This window comes from Pseudopodoces humilis, chromosome 22, assembly GCF_049639895.1.
Source record: "Pseudopodoces humilis isolate 2021_Gansu_Grassland_sample_001 chromosome 22, ASM4963989v1, whole genome shotgun sequence".
NCBI lineage: Eukaryota > Metazoa > Chordata > Aves > Passeriformes > Paridae > Pseudopodoces > Pseudopodoces humilis.
The window spans coordinates 1804072-1826409 of NC_142221.1; the positions used below are offsets into that span (position 1 = coordinate 1804072).

Below are 22338 nucleotides of genomic sequence, written 5' to 3' on the forward strand. Positions count from 1 at the left end.
GATGCATTTAGCATTCAGGAATGAATATAAAACAACTTGGTTTATAGAAATTACGATATATAGAAAATGTCTGAAGGCATCTGCTCTATCCACAGACCAGCACAGGATTGCATCCAGTTCTGTATTTTTTGTAGTTTAATCCAGCCTTATTTTGGCACTTGTCAGAGGAACACAAAATAAATGCCAATGTTTGCTTTTAAGAATATTCAGATAACTTGCCATATCTCAATGACATAGCATTTGCAGCTTCTTAATGCATGTTAAATTAAACTTTTTAATACTGGCAGATATTTTTGTTTATTTTCTCTCAGAGCGTCTATACCAGCTACAAGGCTCATTTTTGAAGAGCTGTCATTGCTGTTCATTTCAAAAGGAAGGTCAGGTTTCTGTGTGTTGTATCACTTCTCAGGAATAAAATGGTACACAAGTGGGATTTGTGTGTGGGCAAGTGCTTGCAAAGCCCAAATTCTCATTTGGCTCATCAAAATCTGTTCTTTAATATTTTCTTCATTCTAAAAAAGTAGTTTAAAGGGAAACTGTGTCTCTAGTCCTTGCTTGAATGCTGCCTGGGAATTTTTGGGCCATCTAGGTGAGGCCTTACTCTATTTTAAGGGAGCTCTGTTGAGATTACTAAAGAGTGAGATTTGCTTCAGTTATCCAAGTTTGGAGTGGGGGTTTTTTTGGTGTTTTTTTGGTTTGGGTTTTGTTTGTTTGTTTGTTTGTTTTGGTGAGAAATTTTGGGCAGCTCTTTGGCACGTGCAGTGGTGGCAGCCAGGCTTCCAGACATCTGGAAATCCTGGACACAGGGCCTGTTCCCATCCATGATCAACACACAAAGCCCCAGCTCCACACCCCGAGCTGCCTCCAGAGCTGCTTCCCCTGCTGTGTTCAGTACCACAGGGGTAAATCCTGTCAGTGTTGAGGCATGGAGAAGCAAGGCTGTGCCTGAAAGCTTCCTCCAGCCCTTTCCAAACAGGATCAGTCAGACAAATAAAAGGGTATTTCTCTGTGCAAACTCTGCCTTGTGCAGATAGTCTGTGCAGATTTGTGGTGGGTTTTGCCGTGTACCAATTAATTCTGTTCTCTTACAGCCTCAGAGTACTGGCAATACCCTGGGAAAAGCTCTGTGTAACAGTCAGGTCATATTTTTAATTGAAATATTCTGGGTTTGGGCCTGTTCCATTCAGATAGGAGTACTTAATGAATGCTGGTTGGTTTGCTCTCTGCTGTGTGTGTTTTATTTGACTGAGCACATTACACATGACATAGGTAACTTTTCTTCTGCAAGTTGCCCTTGCAGAATTTTTCCTATCTTGGGAGTCTGGATGCAATGATAATCTCTTCTTTGTTTCTTTTTAACAGAAACTGCAAACTGAGTAACAGCAATTTTTCAATGGCTGCTGTAGACATCCTATATATTGATATCACAAGGAGGTGGAACAGCATGGGCATTGACCACAAGGAGTCAGGTAACCCAGGTTTGTATTCAAAAACTATGAAATCTGACTTTTGGGGTTATTTTTTTCAATTTTAATTGCTCAGGTACACCTCAAACATTTGATAGAAATGGGAAGAAGCCATGTACACCTGAGGCATGCACATACACAACCAATTCTCCTGGTTAGTGCTGTGGCAGTTACCCTTCAGGGTAGTATTACTTTAGGTACATGAGGGTCACCTCAGCTTCACAGCTATATAAAATTTGAGTATTTGCATTTAGCATTTCAGGCTGGGTATAAATCACTTACATGGTTGGCTGGTAGAATTTCACCAGGAAAAATAACAGACATGCAACTGAATCTTCAGGCTTTCAAAAATGAAGAGATTTGTGTATGGTGTCAATGAACCAGGTGCTTTTTAGGTGTTAAAACACAAACTATCCACCTGATTCTGTTGGCTTTATGTTTGGCCCACTCCCAGCTGTAACCAAGGCAAGCAAGATTCTGTTGTTCTAAAACAGCTTCTAACTTTTTTCATAATATGCTTCACATGAGTGTCACTTCTGGGAAGAGAGTGTGTGTGTGCTACCAGAGGTGCTTTCCCTGCCTGCAGCTCACTGTGACTGATAAAATAATTTACTGAGCCGGCAGCTGCTGCTTTCAGATAACTCAACAATTCCTTTGCAAGCTGTTTTACAGCCAAGATCGTAAACGACCCCAGCTGCAGCCTTAGTTGAGAGAAATTATACTTCAGAATGTAATTGTCATATTTTGAAAAGGTGCCTTTCCTACAGCATCAAAAAGCCAACACAGTTAAAAACCCCAAACCTTTCAAAAGCTCGTCCTAAAATAATCTTCTTCTAAGTGTATGTTCAAACTGGGAGAGATTGTGGCTTCTGCACAACCAGTTGGGGTCTGGCTTCTTAATTAAGAATTTGAGTAGGTATTACTTCAAGGTTTTAAATACAATAATTAGTGTTAATACTCAGCTCCTCTTCCCTTTGGCTCTGGTAATGTGCTGTTAGTGAGATGTGATGGAACAGCAGCTGAAGTCTCCCCTGCAGCATGGGGCTTCTGCAGGGGACTTTTGTGTGGAAAGGGGCAGAGGAGTTGTATTATAGTAGAGACATTTTTTGGAACTGCACTCTTCATTCAGTGGAAACAACTCTTGTGGAGTTGCTGGGTATGACTGAAAGAATGGCCTCTTCACCTTCAAAAGGGTTCATACCTGGTACTGGCTGTGCAGGAGGGAAGTAGTGCTGCAAATAAACTCACGTCTTGCTAAGGTGATACTTGGTAATGGGGTTACCTCCATAGTGCTACAGACTGAAATAACACAGTGGTGTGAACTTTTGGGTCAGATCCATCTCTGAAAATACAGGGTTGAAAAGACTCCGTTCAGCTGCCGACATAAATTTGTTTTTCTCTCCAGCTGGATTGTTTTCCTTGATGCTCAGTATGTTACTGTGTGTCTCATTTGATTTCAACTTAATAATTTTGGCAGCAGAAATCAAGGCTAATACTACATCAAGTAAATGGTGTGATAAACCCCTAAAATGGGTTCTTGCTGTACCACTTTGCCTGTGGATTCCAGGCTGAGGTCTGCAAAGCCAGGAGCTGCCTCAGTGCTAGAGAATGTCACCCATCTGTAACCCAGCCTGGGCTTACCCTGCCCTGAAACACCCAATGAGTGTGACACAAATCAAACCTTGGCTTTTGGTCTATGAAGGACAGACAATTTCTTTGTTTTCTGAGCATTCCAGATGGCTGCCATTTAAATGAAAAGATGTGAACAGCATGATTGTGTTCACACCCATCACACACCCATTTGGCCTTGCTGCCACGAGAAACAGCAGATAGTATTATCCCTAAGGAATATGCAGGCTGCTAGAAATGCCTCACTCCCAATCTCCTGTGCACACCTTTTCCTTGCAGGAATGTGTCTGCAAGCCTTTGTGGAAGCTTTCTTCTGCCTGGCCCAGAAGAAGTACAAGTCGCTGCCGCTGCACGAGCAGGTGGAGTCGCTGATCGATTTCTGCGAGTGCCGCCTGGCCGCCCTGCGCGACAAGCGCCTGGTGTGGGGCTGTGGCCTCGCCAGGCACCACGGGGCCCTGCCAGCCACGGGGGCCACGCCTGGCCCTGGCTGCACCAGCCCCCCTCGGCCCCACGGCCCCCAGGTGTTCACATTACAGAAATCATCACAGCTAAGGGCGCTCATGTGCCGGGACAGAGCTGGGAGCTAATCCCCAGCCAGGTACGTGTACTGCTGGAGGAGAGACAGGTGATGCAATCCCTTCATTTCATACTGAAAACTATTTATTTCAGCTGTATTTTTTATTTAAGCTTTTAAAAAAGTCTACTGCAACCTCCCATTTTCACATAATGACCCTGGTAATGGCTATTTCTTCACCTCTCTGTGGGATTTACAGTGCACATCCCGTGACAAACTGTGCATTCATCCTGAGTGCGTGGAAGAGGACCAAACCACAGGGGATGATAACCAGCATCATGGGATTGACTGCACTGACTGAGGCACACTTGTGTCAAAGGAATTACATTACTTTATGTGCACAGGACATGTCACAGAAACCTAGGAAAGAACTGCAGTCCCAAATACCAGACTGGAAAACAGAAATCTGGAATTACACTTGTGGTCAGACTTCAGGCCTTGACTCTCTTCTTTCCATGGCTTGGACTGTACATGTTGGAATCTACAGATTAGGTCAATGTCTATTTACTTATTTTTTAAAGTCAGTCTTAAAACACTGAAATAATATTTTGGCTTCTACTTCTTTGTACATGTCTTTGCCATGACAAGTACTGTTAGTTTTTTAAAGAAGAACTAAAACAGTTTATCCTTTTGCTTCCACAGAACCAATAAGCTCACACTTATTCACAGAAAAAGATTTGCTTTTTTAAGTCAACTTTGGTGAATCAAGTGGTGGATTTGTCTTCAGGGATTCAGCGCTGCTTCTGCAGAAAGCTGTCCAGTGTAAAGGCCTAAGAGGTTATTTTAAATTCCAGTGGAACCAACTCTGTCACTGACTTCAGCCTAAACTAACTGTGTTCTAGGTTTGCTTGTTTTTTGTCTTTTGCATGTTTGTTACCCTTTTGGGACCCGCAGTAACATCTAGAGCAGATCTTTTTTGTGTCTTTGCACATATTCTTCGGTTTTCCCTTAAATAACAGCGTAACTCTGTACAAATTAGATCTAAGGATGTGTCAAAACTGCTGGGCTGTACTGCTGGAGTTGTACAGAGCAGTCTTATTTTTCAGGAAATGAACCATGACTTCCATGATCACACACTTCTTGTGGGGGCTAAGCCAAACATGGGACTGGCTGGAAGGACAGGAATAACTTGGAACTTCAGGGCTGTTGAGTGAAATTCTTTGTGGTCTCCGATTTATTACAATAATGAATGGCTACATCTGAGCTTGATTTTCCTCCTCTTTTCTACTCTTTAATGTTAATGACTTGGCTTACCTTTTAGTGTCCTCCATGCTATCAAAAATGGCAAAGCTGTAAGATGGACACTGAGCTTTGGGTTGGAGAACATTCCCTGAGCTCCACGTCAAAATGTTCTGGTGGCTGGTGGCACTGAAACATGCTGGGACTGAGGGGGAGTCCACCTGTTTCATGTCAGGGACTAAATGCACACACAGTATCTAGTGAGTTTTCACTTCAGGGAATGTTTGTAGAGTTTTTTTCCTGATTTCAGTTTTAAGCAGAATGGGTTTTTCCCAAGTGGCAATAGCAGCATGGCAATGCAGTGCAGGAGTCAGGCTGAGCCCACACAAAACTAGTCCCCAGCATGTGTTAATCTCAGATGTGGGCATCCCTTCTCCTTACCTCTTTCTGTAACACAAATAAAATAGGAGTAGATGATCTTTTTTAGTTCAATGGCCAGACTCTTTGAAATTTTATGTATTGTACATAAGAGGACAATTGTAGACTAACTAATGCCACTGCCCTCAGCCTTGTTCAAATGTCGTAAAGATTATTGCAGTATGAAGATAAAATGCTGAACTCCAAGGTCTGGCACCTGTCAGAACAAATGAAGCTGAAAGGGTCATTTTTTTCACACTTTCATTGTAATATATTTGAAGACATTCACAGGTTGAAAAATGGTTACTTCTCCTTTTGTGACATCTGACATTTGTCTTGCGATTGGCAGTGTGTTACTGGAAAATAGCTTACAGTTCCTCTCATCTCATGATTGATGTCCTGTAAAGACAGAGTTACAGAGGAGTCGGATTTGAAATGCTATGACTGCGAATGCCTTTCCTTGCACCTTTGAAGTAGTACGGTGTGTGGCCCAAAATATCCCAGTTTTGCAATTGTATAACTTACCCTGATATCAGTGGAATAAATTAACTATTGTATATTGAACACTGATAAGATCTCTCTCTCTATGGGAGACCTTTATACTCTCTGGATCTAATAGAGGTTTTTATAGCTCGTGCATCCACAGGCTGATGCTGCACGCCCTATTCATCTCCCACTTCAAATATGAAGGGTCCCTTGTAGAATAGTCAAAATATTCAATTATCTGCCTCTAGTAATCCAGTGTTCATGTATTTATATAATTGGAAAATTGAATGCCATATTATTCTCGGGGGGGGGGAGGGAATAAACCAGGAATGTACTTTAGAGATTTAATGGCAGTCACATTTCTCTTCCCTCCTGTCTAATTCAATTTCCTCTGAATATTATTTAGCATCCAATTTCATAGAGCCTTTAAGTTACCAGTCTGTGCCCATGCAAATGGCCAGAGACACTTTATCCAGGATATGAATGCTAATGCACTGATAATCTGTTAATCCTGAGGTACCTCTCTAGCTAAAGAAACAATACAGGAAAGGCGTTGGATTTTTAACAGCACTTTTGTATATATTCTCCTCAGAGAATACCACAGGACTGCACTCATGATTCTATTTATGACATATATGATATGAATATTGTATACCAGTGAAATTTTTCTTGTTATCAGACATACCAGGTCTGGTATTCCTCTCTCGGTAGAAATCAGAATAAAACAACATCTAACAAAATTCTGAGGCAAGTGAGTCCAGAATTTCAACCCTCTTCCCTGCAGGCTTGTGTGCAGCCTGAATGTGCCCAGACTCGCTCAGTGATTCCTGTTTGCTTCTGTGTTCTTTCTTCATCAAGAGGTTGCAGGTAAGTGACCAAAATCTGCCCTGGGCTCCGGACGCTCCTCGTCCTCTGTCTGCCCTGACGAATGTTCTGGAACATTGGACAGACCCCACACCGATCCCGTCCCTTGCCGCACACCTGTGACTAATTCCTTACAAGGAAGGGCGGGGCAGGTGCTCGCTAATTCCCCAGTTAATGAGCAGCTGGGAGACCCGAGCCCAGCCGTACCCCCTTGGTCCCCAGCGCGAGCGGCCGGTGCGGGCAGGGCTCTCCTGGGTGCCCTCAGGGCACGGGGACGGAGTTTGGAGCCCGGCGCTGAGGAGGGAGCTCGTCCCGCTCCAGCCGGAGCCTGCCGAGGTAGGTGCACTCCTCCTTGTGCTGGGTGCTCGCTCACCGGGGATTTTGGGGCTGGCCGGGGCGTGGCTCCTGCACTGCTTTATGTGGGAATCTCCAAGGGCTGTGCTGGGGTTGCAGCTAGAGAAGGGCCGGCCTCTCCCGCTCTGCGGGGCGGTGATGGCGTCCGGTGCCTGGGATGCCCTTCGGTTTCACCGAGCAGAACCGTGTGACGATGACTCGGTCAGATCCTCCCGATGGAGCAGGTGAAGCTCCATGGGCTGCCCGGAGAGCCCCCCGCAGGAAAATGTCCCCAGGAGGGTCCCGGGCGTGGTCAGAGCCCGGCATTTCCAGAATCTTCCTGGCGGCGGGGCCGTGAGGGCGGGAAGGGGCCGTGAGGGAAGGGGCAGCCCGGGCCGAGGGGCCCCAGTAGATGTCACTTTACCCGGGGTAAAGTGGGGCGTTTCTGTAAGGACGTTCCATAAGGACGGTAATGTCCAGGGTTTCCCCTCACTGCGCTGGATTGAGCCCTACCAGTGGCCTGTGGAGATGAGTGTGAAGGAACCTGCTGCGCTTGGTGCTTTGTTCCACCTCCCGTTTCTGTCATTGCGGAGGTTAATTGGAACCTTCTGGAGCAGGGAGCACTGCATGGCATAGCTCCGTGTGGGGGAATCTCATCACACTCCGTGTTACAGGCAAGGACACCTTCCTCTATCCCAGGTTGCTCCAAGCCCTGCCCAGCCTGGCCTTGGGCACTTCCAGGAATGGGACAGCCACAGCTGCTCTGGGCATCCTTTGCCAGGGCCTGCCCACCCTCACAGGGAAGGATTTCCTCTGCTTTCTCAGAGGTCCTGCTCCCTCTTGCTGCCCACCTGAGCAAGAACAAACTGCTTCAAGCACAAGCTGAGCACTTGATTTTCTCAGGTACTGACTGCTCATGGAGCTGCCCCTCCTTTGGCCACACTGACAGGCACTGCTGCCCCACCTCAGCCTGAGACAGCACACGGGGTCTGTCCCTTTGCCCACTGGAGATGTCCTGGGTAGATGAGAGGTGGTGTTTGGGCTCCAAATTTCCACTGAAATATCAGCAGTGAGGTGTCTACATCTGCCAAGCTATGCTTGACTTGTCTCGCTCTGCCCTCTGGTTGTTCCTCCATAAGGGGAAATTGATAAAGTATTTATTTTTCTCCGTTTCCATCTGTACTGCCTTGAGAGCATCCTCTGGCTCGCTTGGTTTGTTCCAGCAGGATGAGGTCCCGAGCCTCCCGCTATCCCTTCCCCAACCGCACGCAGCCCAGCTCGTGCTTTTCTCTCAGATTATTTCTGCCTTACTTACCTTCACTTCACCTTAAGCACACACACAAAAAATCATCAGCGCTACCCAGATAAATCCATCTGGTCTCTGTCTCAGCCTCATTTAACCTCCCATTGAAGAGATTGTATCACATGGTATTCAGCTGGAACCTATTACCTTGCATGCCCAAGCATATCACATTGAATTACCCTAGCCCACAGGCCTGCGGTGTTTGCTAATAGCTAATGGCTGCTTTTAACTTAGAGGTGATTTATTGGAGCGCGTTTCTATTCGCAGGGCAGCGGGGGGGGCGGTGTGTGTGTGTGTGGCAGTGTGTTAAGCAGAGCTCAGCGAGCGGCGGGCTCTGCGGGATGGCTGAAGGCAGCCTGGCTTCACGCCCCCGCCGTTTCTCGGTATTCCTGTTCCTCACCGCTGTCCCAGATGCAGCAGGTGTTAGGGACAGGGATTGAGTGCTCCTGGCTGCGCGCAGCAGGAGATGTGGGAGGGCACAATGCTCTGCCTGCCTGTTGGCACCAGCCTGAATACCAGGGAGCCTGAGGCGCATCCGTGCGTGCAGGAATGGCCCGGGAAGGGGGCGGTGTCCCCACACCCTGTCCCCTGCCTCTACGGGAGACGAATGTTTTTTGCAGTTCTGATGGCAGAATTAAGTTCATTTGTGTCACTGCTGAATTTACTGCAGGTGTAGTGTAAAAGTGGTATGAAATTGCAATAAAGGACAAAATTGAAAGCCTGTTACAGTGATGTGATGCAATTTTCTCTCTTCCTTTGCCTGATCAGTGGAAATCCAAAAGCTCTTCTGTAGGTCAGGTTCAGATACACTGGTGAATAAACAGGAGAAAGGGAGAATGTGAGTTTTGGAGGCAAACCCAGCTCTCTGATTTGTGGTTTGCTGAGTCTTGAGCCTCATGTTTGTCCTCCCATCAGCTCAGGTCCCCCAGCACATAGCTCTCCTCGTGCAGGGAGTGAGGAGGCACCGTGGCTTCCAGGAGGAAGAGTAGTTAGTGACTGTAATAAATCAAAGTCAGTCAGCTTGGGAGCTCTGTTATTTAGGCTTCACTCCTTAATGATGTAGCACAAAAATCAAATGGTTGAGGTTATTCAGTTATGGCTCATACCACCAGTGGGGAAATCTGAACATGTACGGGGCCTGCATCAATATTATTTATGTGCTGAGGGGCTGTGCTGGCTGTGTCAGGTGGGAAATGGCAGAAATCCTACACGTGTCCAAGTCCTTCTCTCTCTTCCTCTCACCTTCTTAATAACCAAGTAACATGATCCACTGTCTGTTTAAGATCAATAATAGCACAGGGCACATTGTAACAAGCTGGAAAACATTTTTCCTCAGTGTCTCAGGACACTGCAGCTGCTGAGGTGACGGTGGGGAAGGAGGCGCTGCCTGGCACAGGACACAAACCATCTCCATCCTGGCCTGGCTGTGGGCGGCACTGCCGGCCCTTGCTGCAGGATGTAGAGGAGTGTGGGCAGTCAATAGACATGGATAAAATAAAGTTGTGAACAGCAGCAGGAGCTAAAATAGCAACATCAATAGCAGTTTCCAGATAATGATCTAATTAGCACAAACAACAAGTTTCCACTAATGACTCTTGTTCTTCCAGCTCCTTCCTTTCTGCTCCCCTGTTATTATTGACTCTCTGGCAGGGAGCGGCTGCACTCCTGTCTCTGGGGCCAAGGCTTTGGAGCTTTGTTTACTGCCTGGCTTTGAATTACTTCTCCAGAGGATGTTTGCTTAGGAGCCTGGGCTGCTGTGTGTGGGATGGCTGCGTGCGGAAAGTGGAGGGGGGAGGAAAATCAGCTGTTTGGCTTTTGTAGTTTTTGGGAGGCCTTGGGAAAGTTGTGCTCCTACTGCACGTCCCTGTTGTAAAAATAAGGATGCTGACGTTCACCCACTGCAGTGGAGTGGGAGCTGTCTGCTTGTGAAGGGCTTGGGAAACTCTGAGGGGAAGATGCTTGTCAGGAGCAAATTAGAGACTGTTATTGGAGAAGCCAACACAAGCTGTTCCCGTCCCTTCCCTCCCTAGCTATGAGCCTCGTCTGCATCTCCCCACCTCCCTCCCACTGAAACAAGCAGGCTCTTCTGTGCTCTTAAGGCCCCAGCTTGGCAAGTATTGGCTTGTTGCTGTCACTTCCTCAGGTGTCAGTGGCCACTGTTCTGGCTGCTGCTTTGTCCTCAGTTGTGGTGGGCATTTGCCTGTTTGGAAGATGCCCAGTTGTGACATCTCCCAGCTGCTGGTTGCCGCTGTGGGACTTGGCTTTGCCGGGACAATGGAGTGGGACCGCGGCTGCACCACCTCAGCCTTGCCTGAGGAGCTGCCTGCCTGGCACCAGGAGCAGCTCACGGGCCAGTGGCTCTCACTTACCGAACTCAGAACAAACCCTCTACTTGTAAGGGTGCAATTACTGGAACATCATTATTGCTGATGAGTCTTGTGCTAAAATGGCTCTCCAGATTAAAAACCTCAAGCAAACACATCTGCGTTCCCCAGCCTCCCAGCCCCGTATTCCCGTGGCTGTTCTGGCTGCTGATCTGCAATTCCGAGTCTCACTTCTCCCAGCCCTGCCCGTCTGCCAGGGCCCCCTGGGAGCGGCGGCGGCCGGGCTGCGGAGCCGCAGATGCTGAGAGCTGTCAAGTGCTCAGAGACGTTCTGGGTGTTTTCGGCTGAGAATTCAGCTCTGCTCTAATGAAGCCGAACAGCCGCTAAGGAGGTTTTATTCAAGTCAAGGTGGTTTTGACTAATCCCTCCTTGCAGCGTTTTCTGAGGTGCTCTGTGTTTCCAGGGCTACATTTTTCTTTCTCTCAACCTTCAAAATCAACAATGTTGAGTGGGATGGCAGAACCCTGAGAGAGGATTTTGGCCTGGGTGGGTTTTGCCTTCCCTCCCTGGGCAGGTGCCGGTTCCTGACAAGAACAAGGAGGGTTGTCCTGGCTGGGCGGAGCCCCGAGCTCAGCCCGGCTCCAGCGCAGCTGAGCGCAGGAATAGCCACAGGTGCTCTCCACATCCCGACTCATTTCGATGCAGCCAGCCTGTCTCCCACCTCTCCCGGAGGAGCTAATTATGATGATGTTAATGAGGCAGAGGTGCTGATGCTGCCCAGGGTTTTAATGACTTTCCTCCAAGTTTTCTGCTACTTTTATTGGAGGCAGAAGTGTGGTTTGCAAGGACTGGTGGGGGCAGGAGCAGGCCTGGCTGTCAGACCCCCCGAGCATGTGAAGGGAAAGTGGTGGAGCCAGGTCAAGGCTAAAATACTACTGGGAGCAAATCTCAATGATCTCTTTGGGGAGGCAGATAAGACAGGTTTGTGTGTGCATGTGGCATGTGCCAGGATGACCTAAAAGCTGGAAATGACTGACTAGAGGTGCTGGAGCACTTATGTAAAATATCTAAATAAATCTTTAATATTTCTAATTGCAAATGTACATAAATTGCACAGCCACATCATTTCTTTGAACACCAACAACTTTCTCTGTACATTATTACATAGTTTAAAAGGAGCTGAAGGATATTCAGCAAACACTTCCACTTTGCTTTTTTGTTTTTTAAACATACTTACAAAAGAAGATTTGTTTTTCTTTATAAGAGGATATAAAACATAGCGACTGCTTATCAGGAACAAGTATCAGCCTAAGCAGATATACAGAGAGAGGTATATCTTAAGACACAGTGATGTATGATAAAGGAATATGTGAACATGGAGGCTGCACTCTTGGGTACTGGTAGCTGATGCAGAGCCACATGGCATTTTACAGCAATGTCACAGCTCAGGTGATCTGTGAAAGTCAATGCTTGAATGTGACACCCTTTTCCGAAGCATGGTTGTTTCTGGATGTTGTGCAACGCCCTCAGGATTGGATATGGTTTGGAAAGCCCATGAGCTGCTGTTCTCCCACTCCCCCACGTGTGATTTTCCCCAAGGGAGGTGGAAAAGGCAGCAGTGCGGGGTCAGAGCAGGGCGGGTGCCACTGTCTGAGCCTCCTGGCTGAGCAGTCTCCTCTGAAACGGCCCTGAGGTTCAGACGGGCTGGGGATGGGCAGGGAGTGTCCCTTCCTGTGGCCACTGAAGGGAGCTCCTGGTGGCCGTGAGGCCGTGGCTCTGCCCCACACCAGGTCCTGGCCAGCCTGGGGACCCGGATTGCTTTGAACGCAAGCCTTTGGGAGGATGTGCCCCCAGCAGTCACTGCAGGTGGGAAGGACGGAGTATCTACCCAGGGACAGTGTCACAGGTGTTCCCTTTGGACTTTTGCTTTGCACTGTCCAGGCAAAGCTGTGTGAAGGACAGGGCAGGGACCGTGGTGGAGCTGCTGCACCCACTGGTCACAGGCTGCTGTCAGGCCTCGCCCCGGGGCTGCTCCCCCTGCCCTGGGATCGCTGGGGCAAATGAGCCCCTTTCAGATCACACCCCTGGGCCACAGCCCGTGGCTGTCCTGGCTGAACACATCAATCTATCTGCCATCTGTGACTGAAAATCCTCTCCTTGTCCATCACAGAACAGACCACACCACATTTTCTATTGTATCTGGGTGTGGGCATTAGGAACAGGAAAAAGCCTATGAGCTATCTAAACTTCAGGAATGACTGATTCCTTGCTGATTGCTTTCCTAGGAGAGCCTGTGACACCTCACTGAGGTCCAGCAAGTCCCTTTGCCCTTTAGAAATATTCATAGTAGCAGAACCTGTGTCCTGCAACCTTGCAGCAACCTCTGGGACTGGCTCCCAGACCAGAGGGTTCCATGTGTTCTCACAGTGCAATCAGTGCTTTACAGCTGCAAAAGCAGAAAACAAAACCAACCAGACTCAAATGACAATGCAAAGTGACACCGGACTCTTTGGATGGCGGCAGGATTTGCTTAAACTGGTGCAAAAGGGGCTGGTGACTACACTGTAGTATTAGTTGGCATGGGGAAGGACTGGGGCCCCTCCCATCTTTTGGCACTGAAGCCATAATCCCTGTCCAGAATGATGATATTTCCAGTCCACAGAGACCCTGGGATACTGGTCAGTCTACTTCATCCCCCTTCACACAAAACCGCTCATCTTTTCAGGAGCGTTCACTACAGTTTAACAAAACCCCAAATCAAAACTCTTAAAACAGAATCTTTGAGGTGGGCCCGCCACAAATCTGGATCCATGGCTTTGCTCCCTTCCCTCAGATCCCCAAGGGAGGAGGCTGGAACCAGAATGTGGGTCTGGATGCAGATTTGGCAGCCCGAGCCCACCTCTCCAACACAGCAGTGAGATACAGCCAAATCCCGACCGAATAAGCAGCACCAGAAGTAAGTGACTATATACAACTGTTAGTGAGATAGATACGGTACAGTAAACACTGAGAACATTTACAAAAAAATATTAAGACTTGTATTAAGATAGAAATTGGAGTGTTTTTGCTTTGTTTACACTTTGACGAGTTTGCACTAGAACAGCCTCTTACTGTAGGAAGTGCAAGAACCAGAAAGGAAATGGAGCCGATCACAAAACCTTGGGGACAGTGGTAGTTTGCTCTGGTGCTGCAGCACCTCTCGGGATCCAGGTATTGCTATGCCAGGAACCGGCTCTGAGGCCACGGCAGGGAACACGTGGGGCTCCCGCACTCACACACACACACGCACGCACACAGAGAAATGTACAGCTTATAAATAACAGAAACACAAACTGAAGGAACAGAACTGAGCCTGGACCTGAACACCTGCCCCCAAACCTTTGTTTTTTAGGGGAGGGTCACAGTTAGGTCCAGTTGTTGACAGTTGCAGGGAAAGGAAACAGGGAAAAACAGGGGGGAATCTCTACTGTAATGAGACTTTGTCCTGATTTAAATTTCTTTTTGTACTGGCTTGGGAAACTAAGCAACAACTCCAGAAGGTGTTGGCACTGAAACTTTTAAGATTTTAATAACTGGCTGTGGAAGGATTTAAGTATTCCTGCTATTTCAGCAGAACAGTGTGTTCAGTAATTTGCAAGTTTGAGGGTAACCAGGAGTTTGTGACAGATCGGGGTTGGGGGGGGAGCAGTGCCTTGACTTGTGGTTGAGAAGATTAAGATGTACTGTGCTTAGTTTCAGCACTAAACAATTGGTTTGTGGGTGTTTCTTTTTCCAGCTCTTACGGAGAGCACTGACTGCATCCCAAAATTACTTCCATGTATGAATGGAAACGTCGCTGGTGGGGCACCCGCCCCGTGCCCTGTTAGCGTTTCCATTCCTCTATGTCACTTCTGTCTTGAAAAACTCCAGTCTCTTGCAACACAAATACTTAGAATTCGAAACAATCAGCTCTAAACAGGCATTTTAGGGAAAAAGCGTTTAAAATAGTCTTTTTTGCAGGGTTCTTATCATGTATTTGACTCTGAGACAGTGGCAGGTGTAAATCTACGTACCCAACGGTTCACAGTACCCTGTATATTCCTAACCTGTCTGGGTCTTTCTCCAGTTGTAACCTTGTCAGATTTGTGAGGTTCTTCAAAGCCATCTGTGCTAGTCTCCAAAATTCAAAGGTGACCGTACTTGCCATAAGTACTGAGTTATGACATTGCTCTGAGGAGCTCCATTTGGGGTCTGCTGTGTGCTGCACCCCTCGGCAGGTGTTGGCGGGGTGTGGAGACCTCAGTGCAACACGTTCGCTCCTCCTGGGCTTGGCCCAGGGCTTCCAGGGACCAGAAAAACATGTAGGAAATAGAGCATCTTTAATTTTGCAAACAATTGCATGAGGAAGAATGCTGTTAAGGAGCCTTATGGCTGTGGGGCAGCACGGCAATGCAGAGCTTACTGGCAAAGTGTCCTGCTCAGGCAGCCTGGGAAGTGTGAGGCTGGAGACGGTACCTAAGCAGAGCAGAGCTCAGAGAACGTCCTAGTCCCTTGGGCTGTACATTTACACATGGCAGGAGGAGCTAGGACAGGCGTTGAGCAGTGTGTTAACCTTTAGAGGGAGCATAGGCAGATGTCCTGTACACTGTACACTGTACACTGTCATCCGTATCTCAGAGAAACCTCTGGCTCTCGGTACGAGGGACCTGCTCTGAGAGTGGGACTTGTGAAGGACTAACTGCAAGAACCACAAACCCACAAGCACACCGTGGCGGCAGGTCAGCGGCACGACCCCCGTGAAGGGGCGCCCCCTCCGCCGAGCACAACGTGTCTGTGCCGAAGCTGCGCGTTTCGGCGCTGGGAAAGTCTAATCCTGGCTTATGCCTGCACAGTGCTCCTGACAAGGGGCCTTTCGGTGGTGGCTGCTGTTCTTGGTGGTTACTCCCTTATGACCATGTTTTACATTCTTCAAGCCGGTTAATTTCCATGCAGTGCTCATTCCCAATTTAAAGAGGACAGTATTCCAGAAAATGGGATCTTTTTTTTTCTAATGCATACTGTGAAAGAAAAGAAATACAATTACCGATCTTCATGGTTCTTCAGGGCTTTTTCTTGTTTCTTTGTCTGTTTTTCTCCCCAGAAATAGTAAAACTCTCAGCACAGAGCATTCCATCCCCACAATGAACCCTTGATCAAGCAGGAAGCTGCCACTCCACGTAGCCCCTCGCTCCCCCTCTACCACAACAGGCACCAGCAAATCCAGCCCCTGTCCCTCAATCACAGCTCAGGGACCAAGCTCAGGCAACATTCACTTTATTCTGTGATGGGAAGTGTGCGTGGGACAGTGCCTGGGGCTACAAAACTCTTCCCCTTTATCTGTGAGAGCAGAAGCTGTTGAGAGGAATTGAGTTGCCATTCACCAGTTGCCAGCTCCTCCCTCCACTCCTGTGCCAGAGCCTTGGCCTTGCTCTGTGCCCCTGGGCTGCCCAGGGACCCCCAGCAGCACCAGTCCTGCCCCCTGCCACTGGGGTTCCCACATGGCACCCCTTTGGCTACCACACCGCCCTGACCTTCCATCTGCACTGCACTCCCTGTATGGGCGGAGTTAATTAAACACTAATTAGCTGCATAAATGCCCTGTGGATGCTGTAAAAGTCAGTGGCCTCACAAAAGCCACCAGGAAGGATGCTGGGCTCAGCTGGGGTTCACTTTGGGAGGGCTGTGCTCCGGGGGGAGTCACAGGAGGAGCGGGCCAGGCTTTGCTGCCGTCCCTCGGACGCTACATCCCGCAGCACACTTGATCTGGACTTACTGGGCCCCTGCCTGCTGCAGGCTCTGCCCAGCTCCCTTTATTTCGCTTACTGCAATGACAAGGACGTTACTCCTTGCTGGGAGGGGTGAGGCATATCCTTTGGGCAGTTTAGAAGGAAAAGGTTACTTTTGTTTGAACATTAAACACTGATTCAAATCCAACAGTGACAGCGATTCTCAAATGTATGTTATTTCCTTATGCCACTCATCTCACACTCGACATTCCCGTCCCTCAATGTGCTGGCAGGACATCTCCCAGCAGGGTCAGTCGGCGCCGTCCGCAGTAAGGAGCTGGTGCTCGGGGAGCAGCCGTTCTCTGAAGCCGCGGCTCACGCCTGCTGTGCACGGTCCCTCCGGCCAGGCCTCTCCTGCGGCAGCGCCCTCCGCGCGTTAACAATTACTGCTGTTTCTGAATTCGCCATTCTCTGTAATCTGCAATTTAGTTGGGTTTGTGGGGGAGATCCCATTACGTGTCTGCATGCTGTACCTCTCTTTCAGCTGAGTAAGGGCACTCATTAGCCGTGCGTTGGCAGCATCCAGGGAAGCGATGCGTTTCTCCTGCAAGCAAACGGCCAGAGGGCACGGTCAGTGGAAAGGCACGAGCCGTGTCCCTCTGGGATGTCAGCCCAAGACAGTGACCCAGAGGCCTTTTGGACCAGGACCTTTCTCTTTGGCATTCTTTTAAGTGCTACGCAGCACTTTTTGAAATCCACAGGGCTACAAATCTCCCCTGCTTGTGCAATGTGAGCTACATTTATTTTAGGATCCTGATGAAAATGGAGGTATGCAGTTGCTCTAATTATTCAGTTATATACTGTACTGTTTGTTCTAACTCAGCTGTTACAAAGATGGTAGGATTCCATTTCTAAACCCAAACTCTCCCAAGATAGTTATTCCTGTCAGTGTTTAATTAGTGTAAATTAATAGTTTAAATGACTTGTAGCCTCCCAGGCTGTCTTTGATGGTAGCTCTCACCGATTAAAAGCATTGTAAGGATGGGAGCAAGAGCTTCCATGTTGCAGCCTGATTCTACCAGTCCTGTTCTTTGTGACACTGAACAAGTGTCATCCTCCTGTGACTGCCGTGAGCAGGGGAACAGAACCAGCTCAGGGGCACAGCAGTTGCTTGTGTGTAACTCTGGAAGTCTGTATATGAACACATCCAACACGTGTACAGCCTGAGGTGACCAAAAGAGAACAGCAGAGAGTGTGCAGGGGCACAGTCAGGACCTCACATATACCCCACGAGGTGCAGGGAACAGGAGAAGGTTCCAGAGCTGCTGGGAGGCTGCAGGTACCACCACTGACAGCTTAGGGACACCCTGGGTCTCCTTGGCTCTGCTGGAGTGCAGAACACAATGGGATGCATGATTTAGCAGCTTTGAACAAATTGCTCCCCAGAAAAGCTGGGTTTTTTACACAAAGTTATTACTGTCACCTTTTTAATTACCCATACAGTGAATTAGTCCTATACAATGAATTAGTCCTGTGACTCACAAGTGATCGATAGGGTTGTTAAGTGTAAGGCCAGAATATACTATCACTTCTAAGCCACAAGCTGTAGGGAGGCCTGGTTGCTGAGGACATGGTTAAAAAAACTAAAAGATTATGGGCTGAATTTTCATATTCTCTTTTCCAAGCACAGTATTTTGCATCCATCATGTGATGCTTCTCTTCCACTGTAATTGATTGTAGTAACTGAGCTTCCCAATCCTGTAAATCAAAACCCAAAGGCTGAAAAAACATGTTGGCTTGGCTGTGGGCAGGCTGTGTGTTCCTTGTGTCCAGGTCCTGTTCTGATGATCCAGGCATTACTGGAACATGAAGCACCAAGCAATGCCCCAGTGGATGTGATCCTTTCACTGACTGAGTTGTGGGCACAATCCCTCCCCAGACTGCCACCCCACGCCCTCTGTGCTTACACTCCAGGGCTGCAGACAGCTGTGACAGTCACAGTGTCCTGCTGCAGCTGCCCTGTCCCTGCCTGCAGCTTGGTGCTGACACACCCATGTGGTCTCACTGTGGGCTGGCACTGCTGCAGCGGGGACTGTGTGTTGGCAAACCCACCCTGAAAACTGCAGCAGCCTTTGGAACGGGGCACTCACCTGTGCATCAATAATCTTCTGCTTGGAATCCACAGCTGCCTGCATTTCAGCGTGGTCCTTCTTTAACTCCTCCTCAACTGACATCAGTCTGAGCACACAAGAAAACATTCCATTGGTGGGGCCCTGCTACCCTCACACTCTGCCTCCTCTTACCCACAAACCAAGCTTTTTTTCTTGGCTCTTACTCTTCCCTGGAGCTCTCTCACTCTCTCAGAGTGCCCCAAAGCTGAGTGACACAGCACAGTGAAGGCTGACCCAGTGGTGAGGGCTGACTGAAAGCACTAAGTGGGCCTGGCTCAGGTAAAGGTGAAACCAGCTGCACTGAAACAGTCCTGGACAAATGTAAACACCACTTCCCACTGGGTGTGAGAAAGGGATTTAGAGTTACAAGTAAGGGGTGATGATGAGATTCATAGCTATATGAACAGAACAAGCCTGCCAGAGCCTCCAAGCTCTCCCCTCCTGAAGTTCTGCCCTTGTGCATCAGGAAAACGTTGGGGTTTTCCTTGTCCCAGGTAACGCTGAGGGGAAATACGGTACGTGAAACGTGTCTGCACCTCCAAAGAACCCTGATTCTCCTGAGAAGGGGTGAGCTCTAGTACCAGCCAGGCTGCCCTGCCTTACTGCCTTCCCCAGCACTCCCATCTCCCTGTACCTGCTGATGATGCCCTTCATCTGGATCTCCTTATCCTCCTGCTGCCTCCGGAGCCGCTCCTCGCTCTCCTCCAGCCTGGCCTGGTACTCCAGCACCAGCTTCTGCGTGGTCTCCTCCTGGCATTTGAAACGAGTCTCGTATTCCTCCAGCTTCTTATTGGAGATGCGGAGCTTGTCCTGCAGCACCACCAGGTCCTGCTGGTACTGAGCGTGCAGGGACAGACACAGGAGGAGAAAACACATGTGGCATGTTACCTCGTAGGGTTTGCCCTGGCCAGGGTTTCCCCCAAACCCGCTCACGCCCTCTCCTTGTATCAGACTATAGCTGCAAACCCGTATCAGACAACCCCGCTCGCCGACACCTCCTCTTCCGTCTTCTCCGCGGCGCCAGGAGCGATGCCGGGTCCGCGGGGCGGGCAGGTCGCTGGCAGGTGCAGAGAGGGCTGTTAGCAGAGTCTGGCATTTCACAGGGGAAATGCAGGTTAGAGCGGGCCAAAGGAAAGGCGGGGGGCAGCTTCTCACACTGACAGCGCGGGGCTCGCACAGGCAGGAGAGGCTGCAGCCGTGGGATTTGGGGTTCATGCAGGCGCTCTTCAGTCTGCAGAGTAACAGGAGGCTTTGGGCAAGCTGGGTGCCAAGCACGAGGGGCAGTGACAAATGCAGGACACTGCTGTCTCTTCATTGAGCCGAGGGCACTGTGCTGGCTGAGCAGGGCACAGAGCACTCCTGCCTTTTGGGGCCCAGCATTTAACTCAGATCTCAGGGTTCAGTCCAAGAAGAGCTGCTGCATGAAGCCAAGACCCCACAGTTGTACTGCTGATTTAGGTGAAGTTATAAATCAGCAGCAGAATAACAGAAAGCAATTTAAAAAATTAAAAGCTTTTGAACTTGGTAAAACTGGGTTCAGCTATTGCAGCAGCACAGCATTCAGTAAACTTGCTTTGCTAAAGGAAAATCCAGTGAGTGTGTGCACAAGAAAACTGCTTTAATTAAAAAAAATATATATTTGGACATAGTATTTTAAAAAAGCATCTCAACTGGAATAACTTTAGAATAATTAACATGCAGCTGATAACGTGACAAGCTGCTTTTAAAGAGTCAGATACGGGAAAAAGGCTTCCATGTGAGTCATGAAGGCTGTTAAAGCTACAAGTGCTATTTATGAACTGAGAGAAGTGCACTCTGTTGTGTCTTGACTTGGCCTTCCCTCTTTGGCCATCTCACCTGGGTAGGCACTGCAGTGGTGGGGTGGTCGTGTCCCAGGTGTGAGAGTCCTCCTGGACTGTGTGAGCTCAGCCCAGCTCTAGGGAGAGGGGAGGGCAGCCAGGCTGCTGCTGGGGACTGGCCGGCACTCCACTGACAGCAAAAGCAACTGCAGCTCCCAAGGATTGAAAACTTAGGAAGCTGATGGTCTTCCTGAACTGCCAAGGTACTGGAGCAAGGCGATTTTCCTTTAGCAAAGCTCTGACTGCGGCACAGGAACAACACGGTTTGCACATGGAACCTGAAGCAATGAGGGAACAAAGCACCCGTGCAGCTGCACAGAAGCACTAAAGTCAGACAGCAGGGAGTGGCTTGAACAGGAAAGATTAAATACCTACCCTAGCCTTAAAATAGGAGCAGCGTAAGTGAGCTCAGAGGAGAGCAGGAGAGGCCTCAGAGCCCGAAGGAGTCGCTCCTGTCTCTAGAACACTTGTCTCATTCTCAGTTACCGTTCAGGTCTTACAGTAATGGGGAGAGAGGTTATGCTAATGGTGATCTTGAATGTCAGTGACTGATGGGACAGCAGAGTAAGGAAAGATGCTGCATGGCAATGAGACAGCCTGGGCTGGGACTCCTGCTGGGCTTGGGCCAAGCATTGGGATGTTGCAGTACCATCAGAGTTTGTAACCCCACCACTGTCTGCCCTGCACCCAGTCAGGATGGGCTGAACCCACAAAACTGCCCTGATCTTCCTGGGGCAGCTGTGAGCTGCTGCCTTCTACCTCCTGGCTCCTATGACACCCGCCCTCAGCATTTTCCTTGGGTTTAAGAGGTGACAGTCCCCAAGTGACACAGCACAGCAAAATGAGCACAGGAAGACTCCTGGAAAAAAACCAGGAACATATCTGTGCTGGGAAACAGGACGGGGGCTTAGGGAAGGGTGATGTCTGCAATGCTGGTGTGACAGAAGAGAAGCACATTGAGGAAACATCCCAAATGCTGCTGGTGCTCAAGTGCCACAATCCTGGCAGAGCCAGGCTGCTGGGAAAGATCCTTGCAGAAGCAGCAATCAGCAAAGATGGGATTTTCCCAGCTTCTGACTGCTGGATCTTCATTTTTATCCTTCTTTTTCACCCTAGCCAGGCCTACTTTGTCTCTTCCCAGACTCACCCAGGAAGGAGGGGAAGGGAGCAGCACCCCTCTGCTTCAGAGGCACAGGGCCCAGGGGCTGAGACTGAATACTCTGCATATGGCTTCCTGGCAGACCCCTGACTGGCCAGGCCCTCATCTGTGTGACACTGCCATAAGCTCCTGGAAGTGCCACAAAGTCACCCCAGGCACCAGCGCTGTCTCTGAGACCAAAATTTGGATTGAATTTTTAGGTCTGTGAACAGCTTTTTGACATGGATGCTGCTTCCTGCTCTGTGTCCCTGTTGTGAGGCACGAGGCTGCCTGTGCCTTACTCCATCTCTGTTACAGGTGTGCTTACTCCATTTTTTAAGCTTTCTTCCCAGCAGCTGGATGAACTGGAATGGGGAGAGTAAGAGGCACTGGCTGGCTGCAGAGTTTGTTTCAGGGCAGCATCAACACTTGATTCCTGGCTCCTGTCTTTCTTACTTGCTTTCATCAGAAGGTGATTCCAGTCACTGAGTGTATGAAAACCTCCCAAACGTTCCCCACAAGTTCCCTGTGAGGCTGAGTAGGATGGGGAGCAACTGGTCCCCCTCTCTCCTGGGCAGGGACCTGCACACAGCCCACCTTCTCCCCAGGGTGCTCAGGGAACGACATTCAAGGAAATCCTCTCTCTAGTCACAAACTTGTTTCAATCCAATCAGGTTTTACCTTTTCTGCTTGGCTGAGTTCGTCCTTATTCCTGAGCTTATCCCTGTGCTTGGAATCTGGGTCAATGCTTTCATCTTCTAAAAACTGCATGTTCATATTCAAAAGCCAAGCAGCAGTGCGGTCCAGGGCATTGGGGTTCACAGGAGAAGGGGCCTACAATGAAACAATGA

At 48.9% G+C, this 22338-nt stretch overlaps 2 protein-coding genes across 15 annotated transcripts in view; one reads left to right on the forward strand and one right to left on the reverse strand.

Moving 5' to 3' along the window:
• TTLL11 (tubulin tyrosine ligase like 11) overlaps positions 1-6491 on the forward strand; it is a 35713-nt gene extending 29222 nt beyond the window's left edge. Inside the window, exons 8-10 of one of the 2 annotated variants that reach the window (XM_088065852.1) lie at positions 1363-1478; positions 3375-3693; positions 3869-6491. In XM_088065852.1, the coding sequence (XP_087921978.1) occupies positions 1363-1478; positions 3375-3682 (424 nt within the window). In that variant the 3' untranslated portion in view covers positions 3683-3693; positions 3869-6491. Of the gene's footprint in view, positions 1-1362; positions 1479-3374 lie in introns of both variants that reach the window. The other variant, XM_014258067.2, reaches the window with a different exon arrangement.
• A 5138-nt stretch (positions 6492-11629) lies between these two features.
• The window catches only part of DAB2IP (DAB2 interacting protein), a 160258-nt gene continuing 149549 nt past the window's right edge, over positions 11630-22338 (reverse strand). For all 13 annotated transcript variants that reach the window (XM_088065984.1, XM_014258011.2, XM_014258012.2 and 10 more), the window contains 4 exons: positions 22169-22321; positions 19125-19327; positions 18470-18557; positions 11630-16923 (listed from right to left, as the gene is read on the reverse strand). In XM_088065984.1, the coding sequence (XP_087922110.1) occupies positions 16756-16923; positions 18470-18557; positions 19125-19327; positions 22169-22321 (612 nt within the window). In that variant the 3' untranslated portion in view covers positions 11630-16755. The remainder of the gene's footprint in view (positions 16924-18469; positions 18558-19124; positions 19328-22168; positions 22322-22338) is intronic.